General features: G+C 43.1%; 2 protein-coding genes across 8 annotated transcripts; both read right to left on the bottom strand.

Annotated features, from left to right (window-relative positions):
• Window positions 1-1295: 1295 nt before the first annotated feature.
• On the bottom strand, window positions 1296-9357 carry ddhd2 (DDHD domain containing 2). 3 transcript variants are annotated; one of them, XM_042324590.1, is made up of 19 exons: window positions 9142-9356; window positions 8926-9008; window positions 8571-8651; window positions 8260-8414; window positions 7539-7741; window positions 7032-7121; window positions 6771-6900; window positions 4900-4989; window positions 4651-4792; window positions 4337-4545; window positions 4131-4192; window positions 3890-4018; window positions 3703-3792; window positions 3200-3355; window positions 2760-2915; window positions 2552-2657; window positions 2128-2286; window positions 1628-1787; window positions 1296-1544 (listed from the first exon to the last, which is right to left on the bottom strand). In XM_042324590.1, the coding sequence occupies exons 4-19, from the start codon at window positions 8393-8395 to the stop codon at window positions 1478-1480; spliced, it is 2085 nt and encodes a 694-aa protein (XP_042180524.1). In that variant the 5' UTR covers window positions 8396-8414; window positions 8571-8651; window positions 8926-9008; window positions 9142-9356; the 3' UTR covers window positions 1296-1477. The 3 variants fall into 3 exon arrangements, with proteins under 3 accessions (XP_042180524.1, XP_024283390.1, XP_024283391.1); XM_024427622.2 differs by having other exon boundaries at window positions 8575-8651; window positions 8926-9357; XM_024427623.2 differs by having other exon boundaries at window positions 3200-3352; window positions 8926-9354.
• Window positions 9358-9890: 533 nt separating this feature from the next.
• On the bottom strand, window positions 9891-17438 carry plpp5 (phospholipid phosphatase 5). 5 transcript variants are annotated; one of them, XR_002954199.2, is made up of 8 exons: window positions 17261-17438; window positions 16351-16470; window positions 15116-15224; window positions 14730-14820; window positions 13536-13741; window positions 13190-13360; window positions 10630-10816; window positions 9891-10137 (listed from the first exon to the last, which is right to left on the bottom strand). XR_002954199.2 is itself a non-coding variant. In XM_024427617.2 (8 exons), the coding sequence occupies exons 2-8, from the start codon at window positions 16419-16421 to the stop codon at window positions 10071-10073; spliced, it is 885 nt and encodes a 294-aa protein (XP_024283385.1). In that variant the 5' UTR covers window positions 16422-16470; window positions 17261-17437; the 3' UTR covers window positions 9891-10070. The 5 variants fall into 5 exon arrangements, 4 of the variants coding, with proteins under 4 accessions (XP_024283385.1, XP_042180526.1, XP_024283388.1 ...); XM_024427617.2 differs by having other exon boundaries at window positions 13553-13741; window positions 17261-17437; XM_042324592.1 differs by lacking the exon at window positions 17261-17438 and adding an exon at window positions 17143-17245 and having other exon boundaries at window positions 13553-13741.
• Window positions 17439-24814: the final 7376 nt, after the last annotated feature.

The following is a 24814-nucleotide window of genomic DNA, read 5'->3' as shown; positions in this document are numbered from 1 at the left end:
GTTGAAAAACAAACGATAGCCCCACTAAACGCAAACCTGATGGGATGGCGTATCACTGCAGAATGCTGTGGTAGCCATGCTGGTTAAGTGTGCCTTGAATTCTAAATAAATCACTGACAGTGTCACCAGGAAAGCACCCCCAAACCATCACACCTCCTCCTCCATGCTGCACAGTGGGAACCCCACATGCGGAGATCATCCGTTCACCTATTCTGTGTCTCCCAAAGACAAGGCGGTTGGAACCAAAAGTCTCAAATTTGAACTCATCAGACCAAACGACAGGTTTCCACCGGTCTAATGTCCATTTCCCGTGTTTCTTGGCCCAAGCAAGTCTCTTCTTCTTATTGGTGTCCTTTAGTAGTGGTTTCTTTGCAGCAATTTGACCATTAAGGCCTGATTCACACAGTCTCCTCTGAATAGTTGATGTGGAGATGTCTGTTACTTGAACTCTGTGAAGCATTTATTTGCGCTGCAATTTCTGCGGCTGGTAACTCTAATGAACTTATCTGCAGCAGAGGTAACTCTGGGTATTCCTTTCCTGTGGCAGTTGTAATGAACACGAGAGGAGACAGAGAGCTGGTTTCAAGCGCAGGGTGCAGCAGATGTTCATTGCTTGATTCTCTTTGCTTATATCAGCTGTTCTTGACATAATATGGACTTGGGCTAGCTTCTGTATACCACCCCTACCTTGTCACAACACAACTGACTGGCTCAAATGCATTAAGAAGGAATGAAATTCCACAAATGTACTTTTAACAAGGCACACCTGTTAATTGAAATGCATTCCAGGTGACTACTTCATGAAGCTGGTTGAGAGAATGCCAAAAGTGTGCAAAGCTGTCATCAAGTTAAAGGGTGGCTACTTTGAAGAATCTCAAATATAAAATATATTTTGATTTGTTTAACACTTTTTTGGTTACTACATGATTCCGTGTGCTATTTCATAGTTTTGATGTCTTCACTATTATTCTACACTGTAGAAAATAGTAAAATTAAAGAAAAACCCTTGAATGAGTAGGTGTGTCCAAACGTATGACTGGTACTGTATATATACTGTATATATACGCAGGCAGGCACGCATGCGCGCACACGCACATACTTACATATAGTGCTAAATTGCTGTATAGGCCTATAATATGCTATATAATTTTTAAAAAGTGTGAATAATTAGAATAACACCTTTAATGAAAAGTTAGTCACATTTGCCATGTTTGTAAACAAACTACGATGAGCCCATAATCAAACGGTGCATTAGGTTTAGACCCAAAAACAACAGTTTATGTAAATGACTAACCTCCAGATCAAATCACAATTTATTTAAAGTGCATTTAACAAAAGCCTCAATACACTAAACTATTTTTTTATAATGAAATCAAACAAATTTGATGCATACAGCAGCATGCTTCCAGAGTCTCCTGTATTACAAGCATTATACACAACTCATAAGCTCCATCATTTACATTGACATTTGGAGATGCTAGAGAAGGATTCCCTTCCCCTCATAGATTTCCCTCAAAAGCAGCAGCACAGTATCCTTGGAATCCCTGAAACACAAAAGAAAACATGAGATACCGCAGAAAGCTAAAGAATACATGTAAGATACCAACCCTCACTCATTTGTTCTTACCAGTAGCAGAGATGGCTCTGAATGGCAAACAGATACTCGTTGAAGCTCTCTAGGGGTTTCTCCTGAAGGACGTAATCAAACCGACGTCCGCCATTCAACATTCCAACACTGATATTCCTCATCTCTGTAGGTGAGACTGTACCATTTGGGGCCCCACTACCTGGAAAAGAGTATTGAGGGAAGATTCAGGTAACACAGTTCAAACGTTATTGTCCCCAGAGGGAAATTTGGTTGCAGACAGGAGTAACATGATAAAAATACACATAGTACATACAAAAAACATGTCACACAAAGAACATATTACACATAAATGTAACCATATTTACATCATGTTACATTACATTGCTCTTAAAGGGTACCTGTGTAGCTACACTATAATTACTACAATAAAAACAGTGACATTTGTTTTTTAGACTATGAAGAATAAAGTAATACATGTATGTTAAAACATTACACATGGTTCCTAATGAATGAATGAATGAATTAAATTACTTTCCCACCTTCTGACTCCTGAGGTGGCAGTGCAGCTGTGGTTCCTACCCCGGCCACCGGGGGTAGTGTGTTGACAGGTAGCATGGTGAGGGTCTGCCACACACCACGGACAGTACTGATGGAGAGCAGTAGATCTGAGCTGACTCGCTTCAAACTGTCTTTCAGCTCTGAGGGACACAATATCAACACAGGGTCACTGCATTGGATGGTGGATGAAAGTTCACACACTGTCACTGGATAAAAACAATGTCTTCATTGAAGGGCAGTGTTTTTACATGATCAGACAGGTCAGAGCTTTAGCAATGCTCCCTAAGGGTCCTAACAAAATGCTCATAACATATAGGGCTACCATTGACCAGTGGTAAGCAGCAAGTGTATTTCTTGAAATGTTTCTGTAACGTCCAGATCAAGGCTTTATGTCTCAGGTCTCACCAAGATGCATCCTCTTCCTGCCCTTGTGATGTGGGATCAGTATGGGGGGCAAGTCCACGTCTGGAAACACCACCATGGGCTCAATCCTATAGGCCACCGGGTCAAACTGCATCGAGGAAGAACACATAGTCAGGTTGTTATGAATATTCATGACTTAGATGGACTTTAGCTACATTAAATATTCATAACGTATGATCCATAAACATACTGGATGGTAGATGTTGTAGAAGCTTTTGCAGGTGGGGAGGCTGTATTTGGGATCGATCCTCTTCAGTCCGCGCACCGTGAGGAACATTCCTATAGGAGAGCCCAAGGCAAAGAAGGCCTGTGGCTGGAAGGCCAGCTGAGGGTACACGATGGACACCTGGGAAGGAAAGGAAAGGGTTAATGGTTAATAGTAATTCAGTATGCGCCATATGTAAATTCTGCATTTTCTGTGACTAAGGATGGATATCAAAATGTAGCAACATTTTCAAATGAAATCAAACATTTAATTGAAGTAGATTTTCAGTTGTATTAGTTGGGCCTCATGCTAACTGCGTTAAGACACTATTAAGACATTCCGTCATTGTGATTGGAGGACAGGGAGGGAGACAGAGAAAAGGCCTGTGTACATGTAACAGAATGCTGTCACTGTTGTTTGTTTACCTGGCCAATGCCAACGTCAAAGTACTTGTAATCCACTGGGCTGGTGGAGGGGTTGCCTGAAAGGAGGGTCGGGTGTTCTTGGACTTGGGAATACACACCGGCAATGCCGGGGATGCCAGGAACTGGGTGTGAAGTTCCTGTCCTGGATTCCTGCTGCTGGGCCAAAGGAGAGAGCGAGAGAGAGAGGAGCTCCAATAACAATCTAAACAATGAGTCTACATCACAAATGGCATCCTATTCCCTACATAGTGCACTTCTTTTGACCAGGGCCCAAGTAGTGTCCTATGTAAGGAAAAGGGTATTTTTTGGGACACTACTTCCAGCCTTTTACAAACAGTTAGGATAGAATATTGTCATGGCCGAGACAGACAGGAAGCTATGCACAATGGATCCAATAGACTGGAACGTTAGATCAAAGATTTTGAACACTGGGGAAAAATTTCACATGGTGTTTATGTGCAATGACTGAATCCATTTGGATGTGAATGAGAGATAGGTCATACCCCTCTCCATCTCTTCAACAAGTACATGATCTTCTTGCGAGGCCCCAAGGGTATTCCCAAGTCCTTGAAGAATGTCTCTGAACACAGCCCCTAGTGAATAGACAGAGGACACAAACAGTCGTTAGACAGTCACACACACAAACATACACACACACACATATGCACACACACACACGCACATGCTTACCAGTGATTCTAAGTCCATTTGCTCCTTTGGAAGCATTTGGACATACTTGCCCAATCCAAAGTTCCTAAGTGTGTCCTCAAAGCTCTCAAAGTCTAATGGGGTTGCTTCACTTGGACTGCTGACGCTACTCTGAAGCACAAGACATACAGGATTAACATCAAGCTAATTAGAATAAAAATGCTGGTGGTTGTGTCCATGACCAAAATTGAGTTGTAAATTTTGGCAGTAGTCTGTTACTTACTCCCTCTTCATCTTTGTTCCTTCTTTCTTGATTTGTCAGAAGGTCAAAGAGGATCAGAGAACCTAGAAAAGTCATATAAATAAAGAATACAACTTATTGTAATGGTTATCAATACTAGCCTTGTCTAAATAAAGACAAAAGAGAGAGAGAGAGGAATAAGTTAGGAGGGGATTTAAAAAGTTAGGAGAGGTCTATGAGGTACTGACCCAAACTGTGTCCAGCCAGTGACACTTCCCCAGTGAATTGTGGGTGTCGCTGGAGGAAGACTTGGTGGAGGCGGTTGATCTCTGAGGCCACAGTGTCTATGATGGTCTGGCAGTATGTGGGGCTGTTGTAGAAGAACAGGTCCAACACCGTGCTGTTGCTGAACTGACGCAGACGACTGATGCTGGGCAGGGTGATCCTCTGGATATCACTGTATGGTGAGTGTCAAAGTGTGTTGTTAAGAGATAGAGAAAAGAAGAGAGAGAGAAAGAGACAGAGAATGAGCGAGAGAGAGTGTGTGTGTACAAGGCCTTACTCATCCACCCCAGTGGCATCACCATGTAGCACCCGGTGCCAGTCGACTGGCAGGAACTCAACACGGCCCATGTGGGTCCCATCTTGACTCTGCTTGAAGTGACTGCTCAGTAGGCTGAGAGAGGCACCCCGGAAATCATTCACTGCATGGGGGAGAGAGGGACAAAAGAGGGAAGGGAGGTCATTCATTCATTTAGCTGTATTTCTATGAAAGGCCGGTAAAGGGGTAAGGATCAAAGGTTCTACACACCACACTGAACGACCCCACGCAGCTGGATGTCACAGGTTGGTCCAATGCCATGCACCATGAAAACAAGGTGGTCCACTTGGTCAGGTTCTCCTGAAAAACCAACAACACAAATAATGTACAGTGCCTTCGGAAAGTATTCAGACCCCTTGACTTTTTCCACATTTTGTTACATTACAGCCTTTTTCTACAATGGATTAAATAAAACGTTTTCCTCAGCAATCTACACACAATACCTCATAATGACAAAGCAAATTTGCAAATGTATTACAAAAAAAAAAAAAAAAGCTTATTTACGTAAATATTCAGGCCCTTTGCTATGAGACTCGAAATTGAGCTCATGTGGATATTAATTAATTGCAATCCACCTGTGGGAAATTCCATTGATTGGACATGATTTGGAAAGGCACACACCTGTCTGTATAAGGTCCCACAGTTGACAGTGCATGTCAGAGCAAAAATCAAGCCATGAGGTCTAAGGAATTGTCCTCAGAGCTCCGAGACAGGATTGAGTTGAGGCACAGATTTGGGGAAGGGTAAATGTCTGCAGCATTGAAGCTCCCCAAGAACACAGTGGCCTCCATCAATCTTAAATGGAAGAAATTTGGAACCACCAAAACCCTTCCTAGAGTTAGCCGCCTGGCCAAACTGAGCAATCAGAGGAGAAGGGCCTTGGTCAGGGAGGTGACCAAAAACCCTATGGTCACTCTGACAGAGCTCTAGAGTTCCTCTGTGGAGATGGGAGAACCTTCCAGAAGGACAACCATCTCCTCAGCACTCCACCAATCAGGCCTTTATGGTAGAGTGGCCATACGGAAGCCACTCCTCAGTAAAAGGCACATGACAGACAGCCCACTTGGAGTTTGCCAAAAGGCACCTAAAGACTCTCGGACCATGAGAAACAAGATTCCTGTCACCATCCCTATGGTGAAGCATGGTGGTGGCAGCATCATGCTGTGGGGATGTTTTTCAGCGCCAGGGACTGGGAGACTAGTCAGGATTGAGGGAAAGATGAACAGAGCAAAGTACAGAGAGATCCTTGATAAAACCTGCTCAGGACCTCAGACTGGGGCGAAGGTTCACCTTTCAACAGGACAATAACCCTAAGCACACAGCCACGACAACGCAGGAGTGGCTTCACGACAAGTCTCTGAATGTCCTTGAGTGGCCCAGCCAGAGTCCGGACTTGAACCCGATCGAACATCTCTGGAGAGACCTGAAAATAGCCATGCAGCAATGCTCTACATCCAACCTGACAGAGCTTGAGAGGATCTGCAGGGAGGAATTTGAGAAACTCCCCAAATATAGGTGTGCCAAGCTTATAGCGTCATACCCTAGAAGACTTGAGGCTGTAATCGCTGCCAAAGGTGCTTCAACAAAGTACTGAGTAAAGGGTCTGAATACTTATGTAAATGTGATATTTACTTTTTAAAAAAAATATATATATATATACGTTTGCTAATATTTCTAAAAACCTGTTTTTGCTTTGTCATTATGGGGTATTGTGTGTAGATTGATAAGAAAAACAACAACATTTTAATCAATTTTAGAATAAGGTTGTAACGTAACAAAATGTGGAAAAAGTCAAGGGGTCTGAATACTTTCCGAATACACTGTATACTGTGTAAGGAATTGTCATTTGTCATCATGTAATTATCAACATGTACTGTAAATTATCCTCGAATGCATTAGAGGTTCCAAAAACCTGAGATCTCCGTACTCAATGTCTGTCTGTTGTTCAGGCCAATTACCAGCACTGTTGGCATTTAATACACATGGTAGTACAGTAGAGGAGCGACCATCTTACACTGAGTTGTAGAAATTAAAGCCCTCAGTGAAGAGGGGAGGCCTGGCTCATACATTTGAGGGCTTACCTTCAGGTAGCTCTACTCTAATACCCTCCAGCCCCCTCTTGACCATCCTGGGTTGACTCTGCTCAGAGGGGAGGCTTATCCAGTCCTTCAAGGGGATTGTCTGTTGCATTGTCTGTTGCTGTGTCATAAGCTATCGGAGACAGAGCAAGGTCTATAAACTCTTGAGTTGCATAAGTTATATTTTACAGCGCAATATTGACCTGGTCTTTACAGACAGTATACTACAGTGGGCTAATTGTAATCATGAATGGGGAGTCATACCGTAGGGCTGTGCAACACCACCGTTTCTCCAGTGGGGAATTGTATCTTCTTCATCCAGTCATTCAGCTTCACTGCCATCATGTAGGCCTCCTTAATACAGTGATACAAATGTAATGGACTGGGGTTCGAACCCGCGTCTCCTGCCCTCCAGGCATTAGCTCGGGTAGTTAGAGCAAGTCTTGGGGCGTGCAGTTGACTCGGGTTGAAATCCAGTCAGTCATAAAATGTTATTTACAATGTAATCAAGGTTTGATAAATTGACAGATTAACTAACAAGGCCATTACCAATCTGCAGTATACCTCTTCAGACTGTAGAAATAAGTAAATACTGGCCCCACAATACTACGGTACTAAGATAAACGCCAAGGTAACAGGGTAGATATCACTTTGTAATGATGTGTGCATCTGATATGGCACCCTATTCCCTATAAACAGTAGAGCATTACTTTTGACCAGGGCCCTGTGTACTATATAGGCACCAGGGTTCCATTAAAGACTGTGTCCTACCTCCAGGACTAGGCTGGTGTCCTCTGGGTAAGGGGTGTAGGAGATGTCCTTGTCTCCTTTGTGGAACCAGGAGCAGCGCCTCACCTCCAAGGGGGGCTGCTCCCAGTACACCGCAAAGCACTTCCTCTCCTTCAGCCTCACGTCGAAACGCCTCCCTTCTGTGGCTACCACCACCTCCACTTCTTCCTCCCCACTGGTCTCCCCTGTTAGGAGCAAACCCACAATTATGAGGACATCATTATAATCATCTTTATCATTGCTGTTATCATCAGGGATCACTTCATTCAACTGGACTTTGAATGAAGGGTTATCTGGACAAATAATATTTTCATTCAATTCAATTCAAAATTGTGAGTAACGATAATGTGTTACCATTCTACTACCAGGCTATTATCACTTTATTCCATCCTCTAATGTAAAGTGCTACCATTATCTTAATAAGGCTCTATTGCATGAACGATGGTTCACTCCGAAGTAGGATTGAGTTATATTCTTGTTTCGAGGTACTACATCACATAGTTTGTGGTATAGAGGGGTAACAATACAAGAACAATGTCTTTAACTGTATATGGTTTTAACTGTATACTTGACATTTTAAATGATTTCCCTCTGTATATAAATAAACTAATTCATGAACATTTCATGTGTATTACATGTGTATAAGTGTAATGTGTATTGTATTAAATGTGTATTTGTAAAAGTGTGATGAATAGTCTCATGCCATGTTTGTGTGTCTCCTCCAGCCGTAGAGAATCCTCTCTGCTGAATGGGATCCAGGAGCTTCTACAGTCCACCGGATTCTGGCAGTGGAACCAATGGTGCTGCACTGGCTCATATACACCTGTCACACCTTCCATGGCAGATATATCAGTGAAGCTATGTGAGAGTGGGAGTAAATAGAATATATTAGAATAGAGTAGGACAGAAAATAATATTAAATAGATTTCTTAGATATTCCCCATAGGGGACTTCCATATTTTTTGTCTGCTTTTAAAGAACAGAACGACACGAATAAATGGAAAACAAGCTCACCTACTGTCTGGCTACTGTATGAAGACAGAGGTGTAATTTGATTGGCTCAGGTTGGTCACCCAGTAAGCTTTAACACGCTACCTGTGAGGCACAAACAGAATTCTAATATTTACACATTCATCTGGTGCTGGGGTTCAGGGAAAATAGCATTGTTTTAGATGCTATAGAGGAATTGACATCTGGATCTTTAGGATAGATTGTGCATACCATCTCACAACATACTGGGAATGTTTGTTTACCATGGAACTTGACACTTAACCATGGTGCTGGGAGTGAATATAGTCAATTCATCACTTATACTATTACAACTAACATTATTTGAAGTAGAGAGCAGACATCAGAAATAGCTACATACCTTCAATGTACAGCTAATGTTATAGTATGGCTCTATCAAATATGGCAGTTCCTCCTGAGTGGATCTCTAGGATGTCTCTCTCTCTGTTGAAAGTTGCAAATAGTCTTCCTTAGAATATATAAAAATCCAAAACCATTTAGATATTGTTAAACGCAAAAAGACACAAAGGTTTGTTGAGGTTTCCAACAGGGTGGACTTTCCTCTGATACACTTTACTTGTCGCAAGCAGGTCCCAACACTCGTATGTTCTGAATGACATCACCGGTTTAGTGATTCAGTAGTAGGATCAAAGGTCAATTTCCATGACGATAGAGAGATGTGTAGCAACACAACAGTAAACCTGTAGGCTATAAATCACTGGCAGAATCCTAAAGAAATGACAAAAATCATAACTCAATAATAATACCTAGCTAAGAGGATTCCAAGCTTTGAGTGGGGAATGGGAACATCTACAAGTTTAATTATATTTAGTGTGTATGTGTGTGTGGGGGGGGGGGGGTAATTTAAGAAAAATGTCAGCCTTGACAATTCAGTCAGTCCATATCTACACTTCTATCTCAACAGATCTACAACAGACTGAAGTGTAAAGGCTACTTGGCAACTGAATAGGCTAGGTGTCAGTCTGTGTTCTGCTTCTCCTACATAAAGACACAATGTTCCAGCTGTTAACCAGTAGAGGCTGGCTCATAATAATGGCTGGAAGGGCACTAATGGAATGGCATCAAACACATTGAAAACGTGTTTGACACCATTCCACCAATTCCGCTCCAGCCATTACCACGAGCCCACCTCCCCAATTAAGGTGCCACCACCCTCCTGTGCTGTTAACATACTGTGCTGTAGAACATAAACCACATGGATGATTGGCTTCAGCGAGAGCATGGGTGAAGTTCCCTACTTAACAAAAACTGTAGAAAACCATATTGACATTTGACAATGTAAAGAAAGTCTGCTGAATCCGTACATTCCCTGGTAACAAACTTTATTGGCACAGTATTGTAAACAACGTACTATACATACAGTATCTGTAAGTGCATTAAAAAAAGGAGAATTTTGGCATCTTAAGTGATCAAGAAAGACTCCATTTGATTCATTAATTTTCTCATTAGATTTGGATTAGTCATAGATTTATAAAACCGAGATTGCTAGCATGTCCCCTTACTTGTGATCCAACGTAACCGTGGAGGTCCTTTCACTTCTATACAATTGGTCCTTCAAAGATTAGAAACATTGATATTAGCATGACAGCCTGGGAATGCAACCCTGTTTTTACAGTAGTACTGTTTGTCTTCTTGGAATTGACCAACAGACAGCACTGATTGAGTGAGGAGCAGACTACTTGGTACCGCTCCTCTCCAACTAAAGTTGTTTGTTTGTTTGTTTTTCCACAGTGGAGGTCTGGATCTGCAATCACAGGGCTGATGGTCTAGGATCAGGTTCCCCCTGTCCATATAATCTTATTCATCATGATTTGAAAGTAAAATGAGAGGTTGCGTCCCAATAACCTCTCCTTTCTCCCAAAGTGTGCACTTGTTCACTTCCCTTCATGGATTTGAAAGGAAATTACTGGTACATGGAACTCGAACACGTACACCAATCCAATGCTTTTACATGCGTGGGGATTATTACACGAGTGCACACTACAGGAAGAAGGAGAGATTATGGGGATGCACCCAGTACAGAAGCAGGCCTGGGGCTCCTTACAGAGGCAGAAGGTATCCTGAGTTGGCTTGCTGGGCCTGCTGCTCCTGCTGCTTGCGCTCCTGTGCCGCCGGGACTACTTCCCGGTGCAGCAGGGGCCTGTGGCTGTCTGAGTCACTGAGAGACGGGTAGTGCTGCCAGTAGCCCAGACAGGCAAACACCAACCCCAGCAGAGAGCCCACCAGGACATCTGGAGAACAAAAATATTAGAATTATGTTCAGTTTACATTTCTATTTCAGTAATTTAGTGAATGATCTGTAACCAGCCAATATAATTGTAATTTGCCACACTTGAAACAGGGGTTGTGTTGATTGTGGTGGGCATTATTTTGAAAATAAAGACATCAAAAGTTGATCAGGGCTTGTGAAAGCCAATGACAAAGCCTGAAGGTCAAAGCAGAGCCAGTCGCCATGTGGGATAAGGCAACACTTTATCAATAGGCCCATTACAGTGGGAATGTAACGGGCTCAACCTTCTACTGTAACATGAGAAAATATTATTATTACTACCTATTATCAAGAAGAGGTAATAAGGGTTGTACACAAACGTACGACGCAACTCTGTGACATATGCAGTGCATAAATCTAGACACAGTACCCCATAATGACAAAGTGAAAACAGGTTTTTAGAAATGTTAGCTAATTTATTACATTTTTTAAACAGAAATACCTTATTTATTCAGTATTAAGTATTCAGAGCCTTTGCTATGAGACTCGAAATTAAGCTCAGGTGCATCCGGTTTCCATTGATCATCTTTGAGATGTTTTTACAACTTGGAGTCCACCTGTGATAAATTACATTGATTGGACATAATTTGGAAATGCACACACCTGTCTATATAAAAAGGTCCCACAGTTGACAGTGCATGTCAGAGCAAAAACCAAGCCGTGAGGTCTAAGGAATTGGCTGTAGAGCTCCGAGACAGGATTGTGTCAAGGCACAGATCTGGGGAAGGCTACCAAAAAAATGCTTCAGTATTGAAGGTGCCCAAGAACACAATGGCCTCCATCATTTTTAAATGGAAGAAGTTTGGAACCACCAAGATTCTTCCTAGAGCTGGCCGCCCGACCAAACTGAGCAATCGGGGGAGAAGGGCCTTGGTTAGGGAGGTGACCAAGAACCCTATGGTCACTCTGACAGCGCTGAGGCACAGATCTGGGGAAGGGTAAATGTCTGCAGCATTGAAGCTCCCCAAGAACACAGTGGCCTCCATCAATCTTAAATGGAACAAATTTGGAACCACCAAAACGCTTCCTAGAGTTGGCCCCCTGGCCAAACTGAGGAATCAGAGGAGAAGGGCCTTGGTCAGGGAGGTGACCCTATGGTCACTCTGACAGAGCTCTAGAGTATCTCTGTGAAGATGGGAGAACCTTCCAGAAAGACAACCATCTCTGCAGCACTCCAGCAACCAGGTCTTTATGATAGAGTGACCAGACGGAAGCCACGCCTCAGTAAATTGCACATGACAGGATGCTTGGAGTTTGCCAAAAGGCACGTAAAGGACTCTCGGACCATGAGACACAAGATTCTCTGGTCTGATGAAACCAAGATTGAACTCTTTGGTCTGAATTCCAAGCGTTGGGTCCGGAGGAAACCTGGCACTGTCCCTACGGTGAAGCATGGCAGCATCATGCTGTGGGGATGTTTTTCAAAGGCAGGGACTGGGAGACTAGTGAGGATTGAGGGAAAGATGAACAGAAAAAAGTGAAAACCTATGAAAACCTGCTCCAGAGCACTCAGGACCTCAGACTGGGGTGAAGGTTGACCTTCCAACAGGACAATAACCCTAAGCACACAATGCAGGAGTGGCTTCAGGACAAGTCTCTGAATGTCCTTGAGGGGCCCAGCCGGAGCCCGGACTTGAACCCGATCGAACATCTCTGGAGAGACCTGAAAATAGCTGTGCAGCGATGCTCCCCATCCAAACTGACAGAGCTTGAGAGGATCTGCAGAGAATAATGGGAGAAACTCACCAAATACAGGTGTGCCAAGCTTGTAGCGTCATACCCAAGTAGACTCGAGGTTGTAATCACTGCCAAAGGTGCTTCAACAAAGTACTGAGTAAAGGGTCTGCATACTTATGTAAATGTGATCTGTTGTTTTTTTAAATACCTGTTTTTGCTTAGTCATTATGGTGTATTGTGTGTAGATTGAAGGAAAAAACAATTTAATCAATTTTAGAATAAGGCTGTAATGCAACAAAATGTGGAAAAAGTAAAGGGATCTGAATACTTTCCGAAGGCACTGTATATACACATTAAGTTTCAAAAGTATTGGGACAATGACACATTTTGTTGTTGGGGGGACTATGTACAAAAAGTGTTGTAATTCCTAAACTGTACCCTAAAATTAAAGCTGATGGTCTGCACTACCTCATAGTCATTGTATAATTTCCAATCCAAAGAGCTGGAGTACAGAGCCAAAACAAAAAATGTGTCACTGTCCCAATACTTTTGGAGCTCACTGTATATTTATGTTCAAATTGTTACCAAACCCTTTAGTTCCACACTTCAATCAAACCTCTTTTAGTTTCTGTTGAGTGTTAGCTATCAAGCTGTCTACCTTGCCAGTGATGCTTGTAGTCGCAGGTCCTGGACATGGCGATGAGGATGGCAAAGAGGAGAGGGGCGAGGAAGGCACAGAGTCGCCAGGCTTTGCCCCGTCCTGCAGGACTAAAGCAGTGCAGCTTCCCCGCCACATACAGAGCAGTGAAGCCCAGACCAGCAAAGGCAACTGAGAAGGCAACACATAGAGAGAAAGGTCAAGGTCTTGGATATGTACAGTATAATGTAGTTGGCTGACCTAAAGAACGGTTTATGATATAAAAGTGTTGCATTAGTTGTAGTCAACTGGCGCCAGCTGTCATGAGTGTTACTGGTAAAGTGTGTGTGTGCATGCGTGCATGGACCTTAGGTATGCTCTCACATGAGGAGTGTCCGCTAGGGAAGCTCTTCCTCCCCTCCTCTACAGTGTCGGGGTCTCCACTGCATCGCAGCTCCGTGTTCATCTGACCATCAGGGAAACAGCGGTAGAAGAAATCTGGCCGCGGCCTGCCCACTGCCAATTTGATAGCGTTGGTGAAAATCCCATTGAGTACCAGAGTCAACGTCACAGCTGAAAGGAAGACAGAGACTGTGTGTATTCTGTAGTATGACGTGACAATATTTGACATGTAAGTCAATCAGAAAGAGACTCTGGTGTGGCCTATGTGGTCCAGTGGTTATAGCCACTGACCACTGTTCATCTCCGACCCACTGCCCTTTCCCTCCCCTATCTCCCCCGTTTACTATCTCTTCAATTTAGCCCATAAAATATGAAAGGATTGGGACTGCCTCACTGATTTAAAATATATATTACAAAAAATGTGTCTTGTACTTCATACTGTGTTGCTCATCATGAGTCAAAACATCTTCATGGGTTATCTACAGTAAAAGTAGATATGAAATTTTCATGTAAAAGCAAGCTTATCTTGGTTCTTAAAAATGTCAATTTGTGAAACAATTTATTGCCTTGAATGTTGTCTATGGCTGCGTTAAGACAGGCAGGCCAATTCTGATCTTTTTCACTAATTGTTTGACCAATCAGATCAGCTCTGAAAAATTACTGGGGGAAAAAAATCAGAATTGGGCCACATGTGTAAACGCAGCCAAAGACTTTATGGTCTCAATCATAACCCCGCCCTCTGCGGAGACTGAAACTACAAGATGCATCCGGTTTTCAGGGGAAATGGAAAGAGTGCCTTTGACGAGACTTCCACTTTTGGACGTTAACAAGGTGACGCTCCATCTTAACTCCTCCTCCACATTTACTGGACTGGTTAAACAGTGCAGAAGATAACCTCCCCTGACAGGTGTTTTTCTCATCAGGACCAGAAAGAAAGAAACGCAGCGTAGGCATTTATTTAACGCCTGCTACGTTAGGTTACCCTAACCCTAGTCTCAACCACAACCCTAACTTCGTGTCCACATCCCAGTTAAACCTTTACCCTCAACCTTAGTTAATTAAACTGTTATCTTGCCTTAAAGGGGAGTCCAAATCCATTGAGTTTGCCTGCAGCTACTTTGCAGAAAGGAGGGGTTTCCGAGCGTAACATTGTACCTACCCAGAGAGGCCTCCTTAATGTCCCTCTTCTCTGTCTTGTTCAGGAAGGCAAACAACATGATAACAGCCATAGGGGTGAAAAGTGCTATGCTCTGCAAAACAGAAGGAAAGGAAAAAACAGTTTTATGTGTGCATGAAAATTACTTAATCCAATTTGTTCTGATAATCATTTTGATATTGAAACCAGACTGTCTTGACAAAATTCAGACCCAAAAGAGCAAGCCTACAAGGCGACAGTGACAATAGGAAAAACTCCATTTGGAGAGGAAGAGACCCTGTTAGGAACCAAACCATTGAGAAGAAGTTCATTTTCTTTGGCTGGCTGTTGTAAATACATTATTATGGAGGTTAATTATGCAGATTGTCATTAGTAGTACTGGTACTTACAAACATGAGTTTGGTAGGAACGTGGTCATTCTCCACATGGTGGAACTTGTAGAGCCACATCTCCTCTGGCTGGATCTCACGGGAGAAAGGAGGTAGCACCTCTGTCACACTAAGAGGACAGAGAGAATCATTGGTAGCTGTTGTAGTATTACATAAGGAAACTTCTCCAATATACTTGTATGGTGATTGACTGTCATAGGACTTGTAAAGACAGCACAAACAGATCTGGTACCAGGCTGGGCAACAGCACCTATACACATGAATCTAAAGTTGCTGTAAGCTTACTGTTAGGAATAGTCGATTGCTTAGGTGTGGGAAGATTATGGATGCAAAGACAAGGCGAAGACTTATGTAAAAAAAAATTTAAAAAAATTATAATAATTTTCAAAGGTTTAATAGACAGAACTTGTGCACAAGTGAGATCGGTACGATACTCAGAGGAGTTCACAACAATCTGACCCTCAAGGCCAGAAAGCTACTTAAATACTTGTCACATTTATTAGTGATCACCATTGGCTGCTGTCAAGGCAGCAGCCACTCTTCCTGGGGTCCAAACACATTAATGCACATCACACAAAAATGTAACAGTACATCATATAACATTATTACACCACTACATATCTACAACACAAAATGTATAGTACTACCATACAGCAATAGTACAATATACGTGTGTAGAGTGCTGGTAAAGTGCAATATGTAGAGTGCAATATACGTGTGTAGAGTGTCTCTTCAGTCTGCATTGTTCCATAAGGAGTACATTTATCTGTTTATAAATCTTATTTACTGCTTGCATGAGTTACTTGATGTGGAATAGTGTTCCATCTAGTTATGGCTCTATGCAGTACTGTGCGTTTCCCAGAGTCTGTTCTGGACATGAGGACTGTGAAGAGACCCCTGGTGGCATGTCTTGTGGAGTACTGTATGCCTGGGTGTCTAAGCTGTGTGCTAGTCGTTTGAAAAGACAGCTCGGTGCCATCAGCATGTCAATACCTCTCACACAGACAAGTAGTGATGCAGTCAATCTCTCCTCTACTTTGATCCAGGAGAGATTGACATGCATGTCATTGATGTTAGCTCTCTGTGTACACTTAAAAGCCAGCCTATCTCTGTTCATTCTCCAAGACCCTGGGCCCTGGTCAAAACATTAATCAAGGTTGTTGTCCAGACCACTTGGGTCAGAGTGAATAGTATATTTGATACTCCATCTATATCATTAAAAACCACCAACTTACCAGAACACTGCAAACAACAGTAGACGGGTCAATACGTCAAAGACGAAACTGTAATTTAGACTCCTCCTCATCTTCTAGCCTAGCTTGTGGTCAAACTAGCCCAGGGGTTCTGCTTAGGGCCTAAAGGACAGGAGGAGAATGGAGACATGTCATACACTATAGAAGAGTTGGATGATTCAGGAGGGCCAACTTTGAAAGTCCTTTTGTCAGACTACAACATAGTTATAAAAAGTCTGACGGACATTTTATCAGTGAGTGTCATCATGGCATGTCGCTGCCTGTATGATGCAAAGAAGTACATTCCTAAATGCATCAATGGATATACATTGTTTTCAATTTGTTAGACAGCTACTGAAGCCACCACTATGAATTGCAATCACTAAACGGTCAGTGCTATCCGGCTTCTTTGGGACGTGCCTACCCTTACCTCTTACCATTTTAAAGAGACGTTCCAAAGATTCCGGATTGCAAGGACCACCACCAAACAAAGTGACATCAGTCTTCACATTCTTCAAATTAGCAGACTACTAAATTAGGCCTAAATAATGATGTACCATGCATAACATAACCCTGGGCAACAGGCAGAGAGAGCAGTTGGACATTAAAGCTGTATAAGGACCCAATGTAAACATGACACGTAGCCTACTGATACAGCACGGCATGTATGAGTAAACTGCGTAATTCAGCCAAAATCCAATTATTTGGCTCTTTAAAATTCAGGCGGACAGCCAAATATATGAGTTACGGTGGTTTATGCATCGGATTACAGAGTAATTTTCATAGGATACCTACCAGCATGCCACAATCATATCTGACTGGATACTAGCTTGTACATCCGCAAACACGATACAGTAGCCTTCACCGGTTCTATCCCCCACTCCCTTGTTTTTACGCAGTATAGTATACAGACCTTTGAGCGCATCAAAGTATTCCAATCTTCGTCGGCTGTTGAACTGTTCCGGTAAAAGATGGAAAGAAAACCCATATCAAACTATTGTAGTCATCGTTTCACTACTATTGTTGCGCCCGACCAGGTAACTCTGGTACGACCTGCTTTGCAAGGGATCATTATGAAACTGACTGAATGCGGAAGACAATACAATCCTTACCTGTCACTACATTAGAGTGACATCTAGAGGAATAGGCTGCACACCTCATCAGGCCTGAGTTGTACCAATTTGGCACACTAATAAAACATTTTTTTTGTATCAATCTCCATTGTTTGTAATGGACAATTTCTGATTTCTTGAATACATATCAATGTATTTGTCTTTCTTGAACGTGTGATGTAGGCTACACAAATTACTGTTTGAGGCCCTAGAGGGCATTAACAATCTGTCACGTAATAAAAAAAATCTCCATCAAAATCCGTCAGTTTAAAATAGAGATAGGGCGACTGTATGTTTTTTTGTTGTTGTTGATTCATGGGCTGCGTCTCAATTACCACAGCCTGTTGGCCTTCTGCATCTACGGTGGAAGGTGGGCGTTCTGCAGTGGTGTCTGTCAGACCATGAGACATCCCGAAAACGTCTGTAGCATCTGAACGGTTTGGCCTACAAACGAATATGGATTATCGAATATCCATTTATGAATGTGTTTTTCAATGTGTTTCAAAATCAAACAGCTAAATGATCCATGTTATGACAATCTTAAAATAAGTCCATATGTTAAACTTTGTAGATGATGTTAATAAGAACAGATTATCTGACACCAATCTGGCTATTATGTTAATAATCAGGCCCTACTAATGATCTCAGCTAATACAGAGCACAGAAAGGAGTAGGAAAATGAATCTGAAGTCAAATGAATCCATGAAGTTGGCCAAGGTAGCTTCAATTCATGATTGACTCCGTGTTTTATGGAAATCTTTGAAATCTTTGTGCAGCGCTACTAGCTCCACCTATGGCATATGATGTCATTCCAGATGTCGATTAACACTACTTGAAACTCTCAGTTGAAACACTAGTAAAACAGGCTCAACCAGGCATCTCACTTATTCTTTTAATTTAACCAAGTCAGTTAAGAACAAGTTCCTATTTACAATGATGGCCTACCCTGGCCAAACCCTAACCCAGACTACGCTGGGCCATTTGTGCACCGCCCTATGGGACTCCCAATCACAGCTGGTTGTGATACAGCCTGGAATCAAACCAGGGTCTGTTGTGACGCCTCTAGCATTGAGATGCAGTGCCTTAGACTGCTGCGCCACTCAGGAGCCCAAAGGTTATGTAAGGCATCAACAACTATCTGTGGTGAAGTTTCACCTAGGTACAGATCTAGGATAAACTTCCCCTCCCCCAATCCTAACCTTAACCATTAGTTTGGAAAATGCAATGCTGACCCAAGATTAGTGTCTACGGGGAAACTTCACCCAAGCCCATGTAAAGAATCAACCACCAGAGGGATACACTCCTCCCACGCCCAAATCCCAGACATGGGCAGTTTGGGATTGGACAGAATTTCTTCATCAGGGTATCATTATACCCTGATGAAGACAGCTTGGCTGTCGAAACGTTGGTATTACATTTTTGCATCTGAGCTCCTAGAGTGTGCGGCTCTCTTTTATTTTCACATTTCTATTCCGCTAGCCAGCACCTCGTCTTAATAGGTGTGCGTTTCTTTTTCTTCTAGATATGCGGAAGGACCACCAGAGGGCAGGCTGGTCCCATGGATAGTAGCCCAGCCCGGCATGTGAGTCAAGGTGATCAGAGGCAATTAAGCACAGCTGACGTTTCTAATGACCCATTCTCTTTCTCCTACAAGAGAGAGGAGGGAACCGGCAGTGGGGGAGACTGGAGGAAGAAAATAGTGTTTGCTTCTACAAAGGAAAGGACGCACCTTTCGGAAGGGAGAAGAAGAGGACAAACTACCTATTGGGAATGGCCAGCACAGATCTGGACCACCACCCGAAGGGAGCTGTCCATGAACGGATCGTTAAGGCGGTGACGCTACCCGTGATTTTTGTTATAGTTTGAAGATACTCGCCTTGTGTTCCTTGTTCTTGTAAAGAAGAAGATTTGTGTTTTCATTGTGAGATCATCCTTGATTGTGTTGGAGAGTTTGAGACGAAAGAAATACCTCAATAGAGAAATTAGTTCAATTAAGAACCTGCCCCTGACTCGTTTATTTCACCTTTAGGCTTTAGAGCAACCTCAAACGACTTGGTCCAATCACATGTAATACAACCATCTTTAATCAAGCAGCTGGAGGGGAGCACTGTCTCTGATTTCACATGGAAGAACTCAAGGAAAAAATGGTTCCATGCCCCTTATATAGTCTGAGGTGATAATACAATCATATTGTTCACACAACAGTTATTTCAATACAAGCAACAGTTATGGAACACAATAGCTTGTGTTAGGGTGCAGACATACCAGGTGTCTATGAAAGGCATAACATCACTGTCCAACAAAGAACATATCCCTTGAGAAATGACAACAGGTCATCCCAAATTCTGCCACCGCATTTCCCCCTTTGATGCCATGAAAACCATAGACATCACCCTACATTAAATATCTGAGCTGCTGTAGAAGATGCACCAGTCTTTGTCTGAGACTTTATTTCCTAGATTATTTAGACAGTCTTAAAATGCTTTAACCTTATCTTTATCAAATAATCCATAAAGGAATCACTCTGAACATTTCTCTTATACATTTTACACCACTTACAGTTGAAGTCAGAAATTTACATACACTAAGGTTGGAGTCATTAAAACTCGTTTTTCAACCACCACAAATGTCTTGTTAACAGTTTGTATTTCTATGTGTTTGGCCTGGTATGGTTCCCAATCAGAGGCAGCTGTCAATCGTTGTCTCTGATTGAGAACCAGCCTGTTTTCGCCCTTGAGTTGTGGGTAGTTGTTTTCTGTCTCTGTCTCTGTACCAGACAGAACTGTTTCGTTTGTTCCATTTTGTTATTTTTGTTCTAGTGTTCAGTGTAATTTAAAGATCATGAACACGCACCATAGTGCCCACAAAGCTCATCACTAAGCTAAGGACCCTGAAACTAAACACCTCCCTATGTAACTGGATCCTGGACTTCCTGACGGGCCACCCCCCAGGTGGTAAGTGTAGGCAACAACACAACTGCCACGCTGATCCTTAACACGGGGGCCCCTCAGGGTTGCGTGCTCAGTTCCCTCCTGTACTCCCTGTTCACCCACAACTGCATGGCCAAGCACAACTCCAACACCATCATTAAGTTTGCTGAGGACACAACGGTGGTAGACCTGACCACCGACAATGATGAGACAGCCTATAGGGATGAGGTCAGAGACCTGGCAGTGTGGTGCCAGGACAACAACCTCCCCTCAACGTGAGCCAGACAAAGGAGATGATCGTGGACTACAGGAAAAGGAGGGCAGAACACACCCCCATTCACATCAACTGGGCTGTAGTGAGGCAGGTCGAAAGTTTCAAGTTTCTCGGTATCCACATCACCAACAAACTATCATGGTCCAACCACACCAAGAAAGTTGTGAAGAGTGCATGACAACAGCTTTTCCCCCTCAGGTTCCCAGATCCTCAAAAAGTTATGCAGCTGCACCGTCGAGAGTATCCTGACCAGTTGCATCATCGCCTGGTATGGCAACTGCGAGGCATCCGATCATAAGGTGCTACAGACGGTAGTGCGTATGGCCCAGTACATCACTGGGGCCAAGCTTCCTGCCATCGAGGACCTATATACTAGGACTAGGCAGTGTCAGAGGAAGGCCCAAAAAATTGTCAAAGACTCCAGTCACTCAAGTCATATATTGTTCTCTCTGCTACTGCACGACAAGCGGTACCAAAGCTCAAAGTCTAGGTCCAAAAGACTTCTTAACAGCTTCTACCCCCAAGCCATAAGACTGCTGAACAATTAATGAAATTAATTTACTTTAATTTACTAATACTCTTTTACTCTAGTTTATTTAGTAAATATTTATTTATAAATATACTTATTTAGTAAATAAGTATTTAATTCATTAAATACTTATTTCCCACCATAATTTGCAAATAAATTCATAAAAAATCCTACAATGTGATTTTCTGGATTTTTTTTCTAATTTTGTCTGTCATAGTTGAAGTGTACCTATGATGAAAATTACAGGCCTCTCTCATCCTTTTAAGTGGGAGAACTTGCACAATTGGTGGCTGACTAAATACTTTTTTGCCCCACTGTACCATACCCCCTCGTACCTTATTGCTTAATCATAGTAGTCAAACGAGTTGAATTGACATCCATTGATGGAAAATAATATGGTGAGTTTAATAAAGTATTTTTCTCTTGTGACATATACAGATCTGTTTATTAAGTCATCTCATAGTTTGCAAGAATTATTGTTTTGTGCTTGTCTCCACAACCCCACCAGGTGCCTCCCATGTTCCCCCAATTATCCCCTGTGTAATTATACCTGAGTTTTCTGTTAGTCTGTTGCCAGTTCGTCTTGTCCCGTCAAGTCGTGACAGCATCTTTCTCCGTGTTTTTTCCTCTTTCTGGGTTTTGTTCTAGTTCCCCGGTTATGACCTGTTTTCCTGTCCTGACCTAGAGCCTGCCTGCCGACTATTACCAGGATTACGAACCCCTGCCTGTCCTCGACCTGCCCTTTACCTGCCCATGTACACTACCGTTCAAAAGTTTGGGGTCACTTAGAAATGTCCTTGTTTTTAAAGAAAAGCAAAAGAAATGGTCTATTAAAATAACATCAAATTGATCAGAAATACAGTGTAGACATTGTTAATGTTGTAAATGAATATTGTAGCTGGAAACGGCTGATTTCTTTATGGAATATTTACATAGGCGTACAGAGGCCCACTATCAACAATGATCACTTGTGTATTCCAATGGCATATTGTGTTAGCTAATCCAAGTTTATCATTTTAAAAGGCTAATTGATAGTTAGAAAACCCTTTTGCAATTACATTAGCACAGCTAAAAACTGTTGTCCTGATTAAAGAAGCAATAAAATTTGCCTTTAGACTAGTTGATTATCTGGAGCATCAGCATTTGTGGCTTCCATTACAGGCTCAAAATGGCCAGAAACAAAGACCATTCTTCTGAAACTCATCAGTCTATTCTAGTTCTTAGAAATGAAGGCTATTCCATGCCAGAAATTGCCAAGAAACTGAAGATCTCGTACAATGCTGTGTACTACTCCCGTCACAGAACAAAGCAAACTGTCTCTAACCAGAATAGAAAGAGGAGTGGGAGGCCATGGTGCACAACTGAGCAAGAGGGCAAGTACATTAGTGTCAAATCAAATCAAATCAAATGTATTTATAGAGCCCTTCGTACATCAGCTGATATCTCAAAGTGCTGTACAGAAACCCAGCCTAAAACCCCAAACAGCAAGCAATGCAGGTGTAGAAGCACGGTGGCTAGGAAAAACTCCCTAGAAAGGCCAAAACCTAGGAAGAAACCTAGAGAGGAACCAGGCTATGTGGGGTGGTCAGTCCTCTCCTGGCTGTGCCGGGTGGAGATTATAACAGAACATGGCCAAGATGTTCAAATGTTCATAAATGACCAGCATGGTCCAATAATAATAAGGCAGAACAGTTGAAACTGGAGCAGCAGCACGGCCAGGTGGACTGGGGACAGCAAGGAGTCATCATGTCAGGTAGTCCTGAGGCATGGTCCTATGGCTCAGGTCCTGCGAGAGAGAGAAAGAAAGAGAGAAAGAGAGAATTAGAGAGAGCACATGTAAATTCACACAGGACACCGAATAGGACAGGAGAAGTACTCCAGATATAACAAACTGACCCTAGCCCCCCAACACATATACTACTGCAGCATAAATACTGGAGGCTGAGACAGGAGGGGTCAGGAGACACTGTGGCCCATCCGAGGACACCCTCGGACAGGGCCAAACAGGAAGGATATAACCCCACCCACTAGAGGGATATCTTCAACCACCAACTTACCATCCTGAGACAAGGCCGAGTATAGCCCACAAAGATCTCCGCCACGGCACAACCCAAGGGGGGGGTGCCAACCCAGACAGGAAGATCACATCAGTGTGTGTCTAGTTTGAGAAACAGACGCCTCACAAGTCCTCAACTGTCAGCTTCATTAAATTGTACCCGCAAATCACCAGTCTCAACGTCAACAGTGAAGAGGCGACTCCGGGATGCTGGCCTTCTAGGCAGAGTTGCAAAGAAAAAGCCATATCTCAGACTGGCCAATAAAAATAAAAGATTAAGATGGGCAAAATAACACAGACACTGGAACCAGCTGTTTCCAGCCTCAATAGTCATTTACAACATTAAAAATGTCTCCGCTGTGTTTCTGATCAATTTGATGTTGTTTTAATAGACAGAAAATGTGCTTTTCTTTAAAAAACAAGGACATTTCTAAGTGACCCCAAATTTTTTAACGGTAGTATATATTCAACAAATCTCTGAGACTTGAACCATCTGCCTCATATTCTTGCATCTGGGTCTCATCCTGAGTCATGATAGTTTGAACTGACCACGACTGACCCTGCAGACTCGGACCAGCTCTGCAATACTGTCTCCTCACAAGGAGCCACCACTGGAAAACACGAGGAGTTACTACATAACCTTATGGAAGGATTGCACACCTTGGCCGAATACCATGACCATGCAATCAGTGCATTGTTGGAACAATTCTGCAGGCTATCTATTAGGCATTAAACCACAACGGAAACCTCCCAGACTCTCTGCTACCAGCTGTGCTTCTCTCCAGCCTACCCCGGCTTCCCAAGAACCCCGCTTGCCTCCTCCGGAGCGCTGAGGATCCTGGAACTTGCTGGGCGTTTCTCTCGCAGTGCTCTCTCATTTTCGAGCTGCAGCCCTCTTTGTTTCTGTTGGATTGTTCTAAGATAGAGTATCTTATAACACTGATGTCCTGGAGGGCACTCACCTGGGCTACGGTGGTGTGGGAGCAACAATCCACCGTTTGCCTTAGTCTGGAGGAGTTTGTGGCAGAAGTAAAGAAGGTGTTCGATTCTCTGTTGTCTGGGGGAATGGCGGCTCAGAAGCTACATCAACTGCATCAAGACTCCCGTAGTGTGGCCTATCTGTTGTGGGGGGACTGCAATGACCGGTATAAATCTCTCTGGGTGCTCATGGATACTGGGGACGATGAGAGCTTTATGGACACTACCCTGGTGTCGGAGTTGGGTGTCTCCACACAACTCCTCTACGTTCCCATGGACGACAGAGCATTGGATGGACAATCTATTGGCAGTGTCACTCACAGCACAGATTCCTATTAACCTGCGAGTGCCAGGGAATCACAGTGAGTCCGTGCAGTTCCTGCTCTTGAATATCCTCATGGACCTGTGGTTTTGGGATTGTCATATCTCCAGAGGCACAACCCCCTGATCAACTGGGCTACGTGTTTAATCCTGGGTTAGAGCCCGTTCTTCCACTCGTATTTCCTCAAGGCGCCGCAGGCCGCCCCTGGTTGTCCTCCTCCTGGCTTGGGTAAAGCCTCGGATCTCTCCACCATTCCCGCTGAGTAT

Source organism: Oncorhynchus tshawytscha, linkage group LG07, assembly GCF_018296145.1.
Source record: "Oncorhynchus tshawytscha isolate Ot180627B linkage group LG07, Otsh_v2.0, whole genome shotgun sequence".
In the NCBI taxonomy this organism is placed as follows: Eukaryota; Metazoa; Chordata; class Actinopteri; order Salmoniformes; family Salmonidae; genus Oncorhynchus; species Oncorhynchus tshawytscha.
Note: the sequence above shows the minus strand (reverse complement) of the source record. Positions and strands in the feature narration are given on the sequence as shown.